The 13,234-nt window shown below is 41.8% G+C and overlaps 1 protein-coding gene across 1 annotated transcript; it reads right to left on the minus strand.

Moving 5' to 3' along the window:
* Nucleotides 1-933: 933 nt before the first annotated feature.
* LOC103358391 (transmembrane protein 256) lies at nucleotides 934-8,659 on the minus strand. The gene is made up of 4 exons (XM_008283338.1): nucleotides 8,527-8,659; nucleotides 6,401-6,438; nucleotides 4,422-4,502; nucleotides 934-1,615 (listed from the first exon to the last, which is right to left on the minus strand). The coding sequence occupies exons 1-4, from the start codon at nucleotides 8,606-8,608 to the stop codon at nucleotides 1,472-1,474; spliced, it is 345 nt and encodes a 114-aa protein (XP_008281560.1). The 5' UTR covers nucleotides 8,609-8,659; the 3' UTR covers nucleotides 934-1,471.
* Between the last annotated feature and the right edge of the window lie 4,575 nt (nucleotides 8,660-13,234).

Consider the following 13,234-nt stretch of genomic DNA (forward strand, 5'->3'; position numbering starts at 1 on the left):
GGAGAGGAATAACTCAGTTTTTTGGTTGGACACAATTTGAACTCAAAAAGATTGATGCACCCTGTTCAAAATGTCGTTCTGTTTTTTTCGTGAGCCCAAACACATATTTTTTAAAAGCAGAAGCATTACGAAAATATTATTCAACTAAAAGTAAACCTATTGGTGATAATAATACTCGAGTAAGAGTGCAAAGTATTTAAAGTTGACTTGGTTGCTTTTTAATTTATTGCATTATCAATATCAGGCATTCATTTAAAGCAGGAGCTCGATAAAGATTTTTTTTTAAACTTTCAACAAAACACAGTTCTCTGATGAATGAGAAATCTTGTATGGATCAAATTAAGGGGATTAGTGACACTATTTCTTAACCTACATACAGATAACGTAGGAATTGTGTTAAAAGCTACTAAAAAATGCTTTTGAACCTTTGAAACTTGCTGAAATAATCAGTACTTTCTGAACTTCTGGTTTAGTTTTAGCAGGAGCTGATTTTATTTTTCCAGGTCTTTCTTGCTTCGTTTGGATGTAACCAAACCTGCGCCTGCTGCAGTATACTTCGTATAAAAGCAACAAAGCAGATTACGCAGTAAACAGCTTAATTAAGGAAGAGGAGAAATTACAAATACGAAGAGTTGCACATCATTACTTCCACCTATGAATACGTGTCCATACACTAGACCAGGAAGTGGTTTGAAAAGAACTGCGAAACAAGGTTTTGAAGGTATCCATAAATGAAAGTAAAAATTTAAAAGGCTGTGGCGCTAACAGAAAATACAAGGGATCAATATTGGATTTATCATCTAGGGACCCTGAATATCGGTGCTAAATTGTAAAGGCAACTCATCCAAAAGCCAAAAAACTCTGGCTAAAGGAGAGCTGACAGCAAACATGACGAAGATTCATCCTCTGGGGACAATGAACAGCTGCACAAAGTTGGCTTAATAAAAATATTTATTTCAATTTCAATCCTTCACATTTATTTTTTTTTATCTTTACTGTATTTGGTCACCTGCGCAGTGTAAATATACAGAAATGTAAGAACTGTATTTAGTGCAGGAGAGGAAAACACAGTAAAAATGAAATGCTGATGAGTCTGTACTTGATTACTACACTGGTGCTTTCTATTAGCTTATTAGTGATTTTATTTCCCAGCGCGACATGCCACTAAAAATAACACAACAACTTCTTAAAGCAATCAACGCTGCATTCACCTTCTTCTCCAGTTTAACTTATTAGTCAAAGGGCACCAGTCAGAAACAGACAGCAATGGTAGAAAAGTGATAATCCTGTTGTGACCTTATCTCCTGGTGACACCCACAACCCGATGCAGGCGGCGGTTGGATGGGTGACATTATAACTCAGCGCTGCCCCTCAGCCAAAACTCTTACAAGCTCTCCAGTTCATCCATTAGCAGTCTGACAGTTTAGTGTCACGTAGCGAGCCCCGTGGAGAAGATGTGAGCTGTCACAGTTCAGAGAATCATGGCCAGCCAGCCGACGATCATAGCGACGCCCCCCATGGGAGCCACTTTGCGGAGGCCGGGGTCCCCCGTCAGAGCCTGGTGGTACAAAGAGCCACAGAACATCCCCATGCCCGCGATCAGGATGGTGCCGGCCTGTCAAGAAGCAGCATTTTTAATGAGTGAGGGTAATAATAAACTGTCACGATGGCGTTCACGTTGTACAAAACATGCTTAGAAAGTTGCTCCGGTCTTCCTTCCATCAAAACATACTGTGGATGTAAAGTGACACTACGCATCCACTCACGTAACGCTGCAGAAAAAGTGAGTTGTGGATGGTGAATAAGCCCGTCCAAACATTCCAAGCAGTCAAGGCCAAATGTTTGCCTCCGCTTTGGTTTCAAAACGTCATTTCAAACTCTGACAATGCGCAATATTTCATTCAGATTGGAGCAACCTTTTCAGTCCGACGTGCCTCCGCGGTGCTGTCAGATAAGCTGAAGTACCCCTTCAATGGCGCCTCTCACCGTTTTCCCAAGGATTTTTTGAAAATTATTTCAAATTGGATGTTATTTAAAACACTGTTTAGAAAACGTCCATGTGAGAAGTGATTCTGAAATTGCCAGTACATTTTCAGCAGATTTGGTTAAACTCAAACTGCTGCCACTTGGGCGATTTAACCATCCACCAGCACTTCCATTCATTTCTGTTTTTGCAGTTTAAAAAAAAAAAAAAGATCTTTGTGATCTCTCTGCTTGCAACTGCAACAGGTCATATTCATCAATTAGTATAATAAATATCAGGCTTACTCCAATTTGCAATCCTATTTGGGCATTGATTTTCCTCCTTAACAAATTCCAAATTAATCTACTCCACAATCTTTGCGCATATCCAATTTTCTCCCATTACTGGCCAGCCTATAATAACATTATCAGACACGGGGGAGTGCGCTAATACGGGGCTGCTGGAACTAAAAAATGAAGAAGTGACGGCTTAATCCTAAACAGAGAACGTTCAAATTGCATGTCTCCTGGAGGAGTTGGAGTTTATGACAAACAGTTTAAAGTGACAGTCTGGAAGATGTGTTTGTTAGCGCTGCGTTTGCTGCCAAAGAAGAGAAATTAAGAGTCCCTGTTTGTGTCATTTTACGACAGCGTCCTACTGTATTCTTTACTAGAACTAGATAAAGTAATGGTAACCCAGGTGACAGTGGTTTGTTTTCTGGTTTGTCTTGGCTGCTTTATGGTTACAATAGAGCCCAAACTCATCCTTGTTAAATTTATTGTTACAAGCAGAGTAGATTAAATAAGAATATTCATTCAGACACATGCATTAGAAGACACAAAGGCCTTTAGCTCATGTGACTGAGGGCCGATTCATGATCTCCCACCTCCATATGGTCAGGCTGATAAGTGGACGCATACACTTTGTTCATACGACAACAGGGCCCCACCAGACTGTGCTCGTCACAGTGAACACAGGAAAACACACGGGGCGGTTTTTACAGACCATAGCAGCAGATTGAGCTTCAGCACTGTGTCAGCGACTAATTCTAAAGCACAGGATTTCTGGAGACTTTAGAACGTCCCTACTGTGTTTGGGCTCCATCGCTGCACCTCCAAAGTCTGGCATTAGTGCTGAATTATAAAGTTGTAGATGACTTAGAATCTCCTTGTACAGTCTCTCCTTATACCAAACATTCATTTTAAGCACTGCTTGTTTTCGTGGCACATGCAAAGTCAGAATGCAGACAGTCTACCGTAAATTCAGCCGCTACTTTTTTCACACGCTTTGAACACTGCAGCTTAAACAATGATGCGGCTAGTTTATGGATTTTTACGAGTTTGCCTCAAGACCAAAGTGACATTGAGAGTGACAACGAAAGAGAGACTGAGGAAGTGTGTGACGAAGGAATTCTGAGGCTGTTCAATTCCGACACTGAAGAACTTTAGTGGTTTTAGTGCGCAGGAGGAAGATGAAGATAGCGATCAATGACTTTTCCTGGTAGGCTACTGTGGTTTTTATTTTCTTAACCAGCCGTGTTACAGGCACTGTTTGGAAAAAAGCATTTACGGTACATATTTGTGTATTTAACCAGTCCGTACTTAACTAAAAGTTTCACAAATCTTTCTGTGGAAACATCTCCTGTTACAACGTGGACACCTGCAGCTTATAGACAAGAGCGGCCGATATATGTACAAAATTTGTTTTCTTTTTAAAGTTAGTGGGTGCGGCTTATATTCAGGTGCGCTCAATAGTCTGGAAATCACGGTATGTGGTCACCAATTTTGAGCTACACGCACAAACTCTTGCACATTTTGATGGGTACCTTTGTGGACACGGACAAAGCACGAATTGGCCTTAAAAGTTAGGTTGGCAGTAGACTCAAAATTAGAAACTAGCGTATGTGAAGTTTGTTTAGGACCTGATAAGTAGAACTGAAATTAAACATTTTTATTCATCCCTTTGGAAACTGAGTTTTTAAATTTTGGGAACCAATTGGCACCATAACCCTACATCTACTGTGCACTACTTGTGGTTTCGTGCGGGAACGTCATCACAGTTTTTCACACTAAACATGTTTGATATAATCTCATTAATGGTGCCTCATTTGACAAACAGTAGCGATTAAACAGACACTTATTTGAACTAAAACCGCCACTTTCATTGTTAGGCTTCAAATAAACTCCACAGACTGGCTACAGATGCTAATGAGCTCATTCTTCTGCAATATTTCCCATAACGTCTTTCCATAGTCGCACAAAATCGTTTTAAAGTTGCTATTTATAAGCCACGGTTCGTTCAAAACAACATCTTCTGTAATTGCGGCCCCGAAGGAATACTGATCCCCCGAGTGAAGACGGACAGAAAAGACCGGAGTGACACTGACACACTGGTTCCGTTTTAAGGCATACTTGAGTGCATGCAGCCCTGAGAGATGGTATTAGGCGTCCATACTCACCACAGCAGGTTTGCCAGAGTGGGCAGCTCCCAGCAGGGCCAGGCTGTGGTAAAAATGGTACTTGTTGGCAGTTTCAAATAGCTGGAAAGGCACATACACAAAGGCAGAGCTTTTTAGAAGAATCCAGCCCTCTCCAATCAGTCTTCAGTTCAGTCAATCAAACATTTTCTGGAATGGACTGAAAAGGGGCTGCTATTATAGAGTGTAAATGGATTATAAGAGGATATGTAATGAGCCATTAATGTAGAGGGGCTACTATCAGACACCTATTACGCCATTTTCATCAATTAGGGCAGCTCTAATCACACAAAAGATGGTCTCAGATCTTACGCTGAAACCTTTTCCTACGTTTTTGACGCCAAGAAGTTTCCAGATCAACAATTCAACAAGCGAGAAAAATGATCTCACAAGCAACTTTTTATTTTTTATTTTTTTTGTACCTCGCTGTAAGTAAATAAGCACAGCGGCTGTAAATCAAGATCATGATCAGCAGCGAGTTCACTCAGGCAGAAGCTGTTTTTGGAGACGCATCAAAAGTTGTAAACAGACTCCTGCACACCGTCTAACTCGCATTTATGTGCAAGACTTGGGTGCCAAACCTTCAGCAGCTTCCAGGATCATACAAGAAATTAGAAAAACCCTACATATAGGGGGAGACTTAAATGTACCTCCATGACATCCGCAATGAATAGATAAATTACTAGAAAATCACTGCTTCAAAACCAACTTGCAGGTTTATTTTTTTTACATTTGTACTTATTGTTTCTTGCAGTGATTGTTCAAAAACTTGATGCTTGATTTCATATGTTTTATGAGACATGAAAGCAGGAATTCCGATCAGAAAGTCGACCTTTTGAGCGCTCTTAAAGCTGCTTTTCAATCATAATAGGTCACATTATGTCATGCAAGTAGTCGTTTCTGACAGAAATGGAAGGTAACGAGTTGGTTGCTGATTCATTGTGCTGGTGCAGCCTGTCAGGAAATCCAGTCGACACTTTTCCTAACTAGGGTTGCGTTGTGCAGCTTGTGCAGGTTAAGAGCAGGAACTTCACGGCTACATCTGGGATGAAAAAACAGATGTGTGGTGCTCATTTTAGAAGGATTATGTTCCCAAATATCTGACTCAGTTCTGGATGAGATGTTTAAGACAGTCGTTTCGGTTCCTTCGGCGAGCCACATTTCCACTATTCGCCATTAGAAGCAGTGGCTTCTAGTACTGGCACCAGTAAAAAAATTATGGCTCCAGATCAGTCTGAGATTCAGCTTGACAGGAACGCAGACTGTAGCTCCTTTTATGTTTGCAAATTTCTAAATTACTCAGCTCTCTCTCGCTCATGTGGCAACATAAAACACAGTGTTGATTTATGTTCGACCAGCCAGACATGACTGTAGCAGCCATGAGCTACTATCAATACTCCAATACTACACAGCCAATAGTAGTTCTGTTACATCCTGAGACGTGATAGCGATCTCTACGAGACTGAGATGTAGCACAATTTCTCGCTGATGGCAGTTATTTCTCCTATTTATCGTCTGGCTCTTGACTCTGTGACACGTCATAAGCTGTCATCTGTCAAACACACAAGAGAACTACTTAAACTACTGTTAAAACCCATACTTATCATGTTACCATGAAGTATAAAGTGTTTTTTTGAATCTAGATCTGTTTTCTTTTACTTGCCATGTAAATATACCTCTGTAGGTTCTTCTTCAAATGTACCCTGCAAAGTTGTCGGGATGTATAGTTCTTGAGAATACAATCTGTTTCTTTGTGGGATTGAAGCAGTCATTTTATAGCTATCTACACATTTAATGCAAACGGTTTGGGAGTTAGATGGTGTGCGGCGAGTCTGAATGCCTTTATATCTACTTGACGCTCTCCACTGCAGACATCTCATGATACAGATGGGCGACGAGTTTGCAGACAGCATAAAAAAAAACAACTCGAACAGAATTCATTAACAGTTCTATTTACGTACCACTCTCTGGTAGTCGTCGGGGTCGCTGTTTTTGAAGCCTGAAATGACAAATATGGAACAGAAACGTGAAGTAGTGCAGTATGTGAAATTAAATGTAACATATGATGTGAACATGACACACGGTGATGGTGAGTTTAATGACCTCCCATGAGTCCCGCACATGCCATTTTAGTAACTATTTCTTTAAGGATGGCAAATCCTCTGAAGTCATGTGGGCTTTGCGTTCTTTTACTTTCGTCAGTGCTCATGGACACCAGCAAAGTGGTTCAGTCAGATTATGGCTATAGACTGATGCAGCCCTTATTCAGCCCTGATTATTTCACCATTAGTTAATTTCAACAATTCATATCTTCAGACGTAGACTCCAGCCCCTCCACGACCCTAGTGAGGATTTAGCGGTGTATAGATAATGGATGGATATCTTCAGATGATCTACACGAGGTGGTCTGTGCTTATTATTTCTTCCCCATCTGGACTTCTGTAACGCAGGATTATCTCCAGTTAAAGTAAACATTATCACATAAAGGTGAGTGTTGCACCTTCTGAATCCACTTGATGTAAATTTTGTCATCAGCCCAAGTCTATAAGTCCCTAAATCTGTGTCCATGTGGCCACCAATCTACAGTGGGGGTCAAGCAGCAAAAACACAAACCTACTGCACATATATGAAACTAGTTCTCAAGCAAGACGGAAAACGGAGTCTACATGTACATTCAAAATGATACTTTCAAGAACTTACCAAGCCCTGCACCTGCTAATATTGAGGATCTACAAACTCTGCATGAGGCTAAATGTTGGAGAATATTTTCTGTACGTAACATATATGTTAGATTGCAGCATTTGTAATTTTCTAACTGTCTTATTTTGGCCCGACTAGGCATCATCTTACATCAGCAGATAGTGGTCTTGTGGTTGTTTCTCGAGCCCAGTGGTGATTAAGGCCGGTGTTGTACTGGGCACTGGCATCTGAAATTTTACAAACAGCCCTGCATCGATTCATCCATCATTGTGATGGTGCTTTAAAGCCCTTCGAAATAAGACAATATTACTAATCAAACCCGCATGTAGTCTATGTTTTGATTCCTCTGTGTTCCAACTTAACACTCTCACATTTTGTGTGAGCTCGTCATTGTTGGTTTTTGACAGCAGCTTGCTGGCAATTTCACACAAGCAAGACTTGAAGGCCGTGGACAATAAGAAAGTTTTTCAAAAAGAAACAAGGATGAAAACTACGAGGCACAGACAAGGCCAGAGGAGAGGGAGGAAGAGCTACATCCTTGTTGGATGAGCTGCCATTAGCCATGACGTGAACAGGGTTTGTGTCGTTTTAATCAGAAAGACAGCTGGAAAATGTGTTATATATTTGGAGTGTTGTCTTATTACTGTTTATGGTTAAAGTCATTCCACTCATCACTACATGCATCTCTTCTTCAGGACTATTAAAATGATCTGTCACACTAAATACTAGTAAATAAACTAGTTAGAAGTTAAAATGAGTCTGAAAAGGTTCTAAGATATACCAATCTCAATCTATCTCAGTGATTCTCAAGTGTTTTTGTCACAAGGCCCATCATATATGAAAGAATTAATATCCAAAGCACACATTTGCACATGATTATAGCAATAAATCATCATAGATAAGACTAATTAAAAAGCACACAGATGTAAAAGTACTGGTCTGGCTTGACTGTACTCACTGTCATATTAATGTAGAAGCACAGAAACAAAAAAAATTAAAAACTGTGCGCTTATCAGGGTGAAATAAAGTTTCAAGATCCTAACTCTTGCTGTCTGCACGTTTCCCAGTCCCCCCCTTGAACCACCATGACACCCCAAGGAGGCGGGTCACCTTCATTACGAAATTGACTATTTCACTAAAATAACGTGCTGCCTGGTTGCTCCTTTGGATGCCGAATTAAGGATTAGCCTGCAAAAGATTAGCAACAGCTGATCTCTTCGTCATTTCCGTTTTTGTAACCGCGTCGCAAGGAAACAAACTTTCACTTGCCGTATTTTCGTATGGAGTCTGGAGAAGGTAAGCGCTAGCATGACAGTTCTTCCTGACTCCGTTTACTATTTCGCCGAATTAGAAAGCTGCAGAGAATAAGCTAACGTTAACTCCCTACCGTGAGCTCCGTACGCCCCAGCTGCCACCGCAGAGGCCCCGGACAGAGCCGCTAACCTTCGGACCACAACAGACGCGCTCATGTTTTTGTAGCTGCGTTTATCCAACAAGCGGAAGACGAATGACCGTGGTGTTGCCTTCACTGTCCTGTCATAGCGTCGTTCCTCTGAACTCTCTTGTTATGAGATATGGATTTCTGGCGCAGGAGGCTGCAGGAGACGGTAACAAAATGAAGCAGCATTTATACTCTTGTGTAGCTAAACTATGACATAAGCCCTGAGGTGGGTTTGAATGCCAGATTAGCTAAAATATTATCTCGAAACAACATGAAGGCTAAAACAGAAAAAAAATGCTAAAATACGTACAAATAATCTAAAACAATAACTTAGACTAATATGACACTTCACGTCGTATTAATTTGAGCTCCGACAAAAGTCTACCTTTTTGCCTCCATTTATGAGAGCTCCTTTCGTTTTCCTAATTACGACACTCTTGTGAGCTCTTGAAAGCCGCAGCGCTGGCGGATGCATCCGCGTTCATTCCAGGGCTCCGAGCTTCCGGGCACATCCGTTTGGGAGACTTGAACCAAAATGGCGACTGTCGTGCTACAGTTTCAGCCCCACGGGGCAAATTTCAGAACTCCACCAAGCAGATCTGACACTGACATGACACTTGAGCAGTCATTGTTATGCCTTTAGGTTTCGCATTTGAGGCTATGTATGTGAATGTAGGGATTTCATGCTCCTGTTGCTGGTCACTTCTGACTTTCACAGCTTTTATGTTGGATTGCAGAACACATTGAAGGGTAAAGCACTTATTTTTTTTGTTAAATCTGGTGCTGTTGTAGCAAGACATGGTGCACATTGACCTTCATTCTGCAAATGGCAAAAAAAAATCAACATTCTTATGCCTGACATCTTGCTTTGTTGAAAACTTCCCGTTTAAAATGCATTATTCAAGGCAGGGCTGAGTTATAGTATTGTGATGCATTCGTATGAATAATTAATTTTCTCTAGAGAGAGGTTGCTTAGCTTTAGAGAGGGCTTTATGCTGCCTCTTTTTCAGAATCACCAAACTGCCACATTGCACTGAACGATATCAACCCAGCGGTGCGGCGGGCGCATTCCTGTGCACCGCTTTGCAATTTATCCGTCGCTGCAAATTAGGAAACACCGGCGAATTTTCTGCGCTTTAGAGAATTACCCGTGATGTGTTTTTCCTGCCTGGTGAAGGTGTTGTGGACTAATTCTGATGTAACCCTTTGATGGGGGGAAACACACTAATCCCCTGTAGAGAGCCTGCCAAAAGGGGGAGCTGTATTGCTTTCTCATCTGCCAAAGTTTGTAGATAGCTGAAGTGTGTGTGCGTGTGTGTGTGTGTGTGTGTGTGCACGGAGGGGGCAGGGGGACTTCTTCCAATTATCATTTTGAAATTACACGGGGTCACACTGCATTACTGGAGTCGCTAAACCACAGTTTCCGTCGAGCCTCGTCCTTAGCTGACTTTGACACAGCGTTAACACAATGCATACAATTAACACATTTTAATGACCATGTAGCTAATTAAAAATAAGCCTTATGAGTCAAAAGCTGTCACCATCAACTGTGAACTGAACCTGTAGCCGCTGTGGCGCTGTGTTAGCACACAGGCCCCTGCGATCCATCATATATGCCGGTTTCGACTTCCTTGCGGCGTGATTTGCAGCATGTATGTTTGCAGGGAGGGGATGTTTGCTTTACTTCGCACGCAATCCAATCACACACACATGTACACGCGGGTCATTTTCATCCCGGCCCGTGGTAGAAGGGACGGCAAGGACAACAATAAAGTACGGCTTTACATCTTGTTTTCGCAGACAAGCAGCAAATTATCTCCAAGTCCCAGCAGCTCTGTGCTGTGAGGTTCCTCCGAGAGCCAACATCCATCTCACTTCAGCCGGCCCGCCTGCCTGTCCTCTCCTCTGCTCTCCGGTGACTTGCTTTAGTCGTCGCCAATCCTCGCCGTGTTCGAGCAGAAGTGTGTGCATGTATGTGTCTGATCTCCTTAGATTGTTCGCCCCTGGCCTGTCTTGTTGTGATGGAGCTCCTGTCCGAGGAAACATCCAGCTCCCGCAACAACAAGAACAGTGAAGCAGAACATTATTTGCTTTACTCCACAAAGCAGCGTTTACACTTTATATCATCTTAGTCCAACCTTTTTTCTTTTTTTTCTTGGAGTAGCATGACAATAGCAATGTGTGACAATGAAAAAGAAGTATTCTGTCATCCAGAAAGAAAACTAGAACTGTTGTCATCCATTTCCACATTTAAAAAAAAACACCTGGACTCTCACTTTCCTTTCACTGTAATATACTGCCGTGGGTTGTTTTTTGAAAATCCAATTTTGTATTCTTGTTAGCGAGATATATCTGCCGGTAATGCATCTTTGCTCTCTGAAGAATTTAATCCCAATAAAGTGGAAGCGGTCTGTCTCGTCAACACGAAAATAAAGATTTCTGCTTTCGTTCTACTTCTGCAGGTGGAAGTACCCCAAAGACGTCATTATTTCAAGAAGTAACTCTGAGTGATGCTCTCTCTCGTTTGAAATGTCAGGAGTGTCACCCGTTTCCTCCACTGTCACATGAGTTCCTCTTGTCTCAAAGTGAAAATTCAACAGGAAAAAAAAAAAAAATCAAAAACAGGACGGCTACCCCTGCAAGCGAAGATCCTTTTTATTTTTTATTTTTTGGTGCCGAAAGCTTCGCCTGCAGAGTGGCGTACTTCCTCCCCCCCACTCCCTGATACGGAGATTTCCAAAAGAACCCAACGTTTCTGAAATTCTCCATTAACCTTGATGCGTTTTGATGGTTACAGCCCTTCACTGTCTTCGCTTTGAGAAGCCGCAACCACGGCCAATTATCTATCTGTTAAGGGCGCTTTCATGTCTCCGAGATGTTTAGTCGCGAATGTGCGTATTGTGCCCCGGTGTCACAGCTTTTCATGCTCCGGCTCTGTCACTCGTCCATGTCATTTCATCCCTTTCAGCAAAGAGGAAAGAATGAAGAGAGAGGAGAGAGAGAGAGCGAGGAAGGGAGGCTAAGAGAGATAGAAGAGACAGGCCTGTCGTGTGACATTTTGTCTGGTTGTCCGGGCTATTGTGTGCTGGGGGAGACAGCACCAGTCATTGCCATTACACTGGCTGGCAGAGTGACACACACATATACCCCTGGACCAAAACAGCCTCAGGTACACACAAACACACACAATCCATCCTCGTGTCAACAAAAAATATTGTTCTGTGGATGTTTGCCGCGAAAAATAGTTTCCGACTCCCCGCCTGGCTGATGGTATTCCAGGTTCTGATCCTAAACAATGCAGCTATTAAGCCGTTCAGTGATATTAACTCAGCCTCTACTTAACGTCAGGTTCGTCTGCAGCGGTTTTGTGAAAGAAACAAACACTGGTGCGTGCACAAGCCTCAAATATCCATAAGCACACACTCACTCACTCACACACAGAAGTTGCAGTTGCAGCAGGCTCCCCACTCCGAGCGAGCATAATTAGCGCACTCGTTAACCTCATCTGCATCTCTCTTCAAAGGAGATCGATGCAAATGGATAGGATTTAGCCACCGGCAGCAATTAGGCCAAAAAAATATCCTAGCTGGAGAAACTTGGTTACAGCTGAGGCAAAGTTGGTTTCATCGCAGGGAGTAACTGTATTTCCTCCCCTCCCTTCCTCCTGCACTAAGAACATAATAGAATCCAAACGGAAGGCTTTCATTTACTCTCATGTCAAATCAAGTTTCTGTTTAATCGCGTTCCGTACCAGCCCTCCTGGTTATCGCAAAACCCTGAGCTCTAAGGGAGAATGAAGTTTCATTAGGAAAATGCGACGCTTACACCGATTTATCCTGCTAACAAGTATTGGCTTTCCAGCCATATCCTGAAATATCTTATTCCTCAGTGCCATCAAGCTCAATTATTATCCAGCAACTATTACAACCTCCTGAATAAGCCACGCGGTTGCACTGGGCGACAGTTTTTTTTTAATTTAATATGAATGTAACCCTGTTTAACTGATCCTGTATACACTGTCCTGCTGCTGCTGTAGATATTAACTGGAAAAAATTGCTATATTTTCTCCTTTTTGAGTCACATTTTATAAAAAAAAAAGTCACCTCATCATTAAAAAAAAGAAAGTATTAAAGATCAGTTTTTAAACATTTGTATATTCAGAACAGCACTTGAGGCTGAGAGATAAATTATTGTTAGATAAACCAATGTATTATTATTATTAGATTTAGTCTTTTAATTAGATTTCTTTTGGAAAATTGCAACAAGATTAAAAGTCTACACCAACGTCACAAGGCTGTACCCTCGTTTGTAAAAGGTTTGTATTGTGTTCTGTGGTTGTTATAAACTTGGAGGTGTCGTATAAAAGCTGCTAAGATATGGAGATGGTTACTTCTGGCGTTCTTTAACATCTCGACAACTAGATGGCCTCCCTGTTTTACAAGCCAGTAAGAACTTGACCCACCTGCTACCTAACGCCTAACTAACTAATAGCTTAACTAATCAAACTTTGCGTGTGCGTCCAGATGAGCCATCCAGGTTTATATTTACTTTCCGTGGCTGCTTCTGCTAACACAAGCACGTGAGATGTTGTGTTGTTGGCTGCAAGAGAGAACACAAGAGTCTCCATGCACTCCCAGCATCTGAGGACACAATA

The sequence above is a fragment of the Stegastes partitus genome, unplaced genomic scaffold, assembly GCF_000690725.1.
Source record: "Stegastes partitus isolate 25-593 unplaced genomic scaffold, Stegastes_partitus-1.0.2 Scaffold307, whole genome shotgun sequence".
NCBI lineage: Eukaryota > Metazoa > Chordata > Actinopteri > Pomacentridae > Stegastes > Stegastes partitus.

What these genes read in the sequence shown, in the direction of transcription:
- LOC103358391 (XM_008283338.1), bottom strand. Translation starts at nt 8,608, where the DNA reads ATGAGCGCGTCTGTTGTGGTCCGAAGGTTAGCGGCTCTGTCCGGGGCC. An exon ending in CCGACGACTACCAGAGAGTG is followed by an intron (nt 4,503 to 6,400) that starts GTACGTAAATAG and finishes GTGCCTTTCCAG; the next exon opens with CTATTTGAAACTGCCAACAA. An exon ending in ACTCTGGCAAACCTGCTGTG is followed by an intron (nt 1,616 to 4,421) that starts GTGAGTATGGAC and finishes GCTTCTTGACAG; the next exon opens with GCCGGCACCATCCTGATCGC.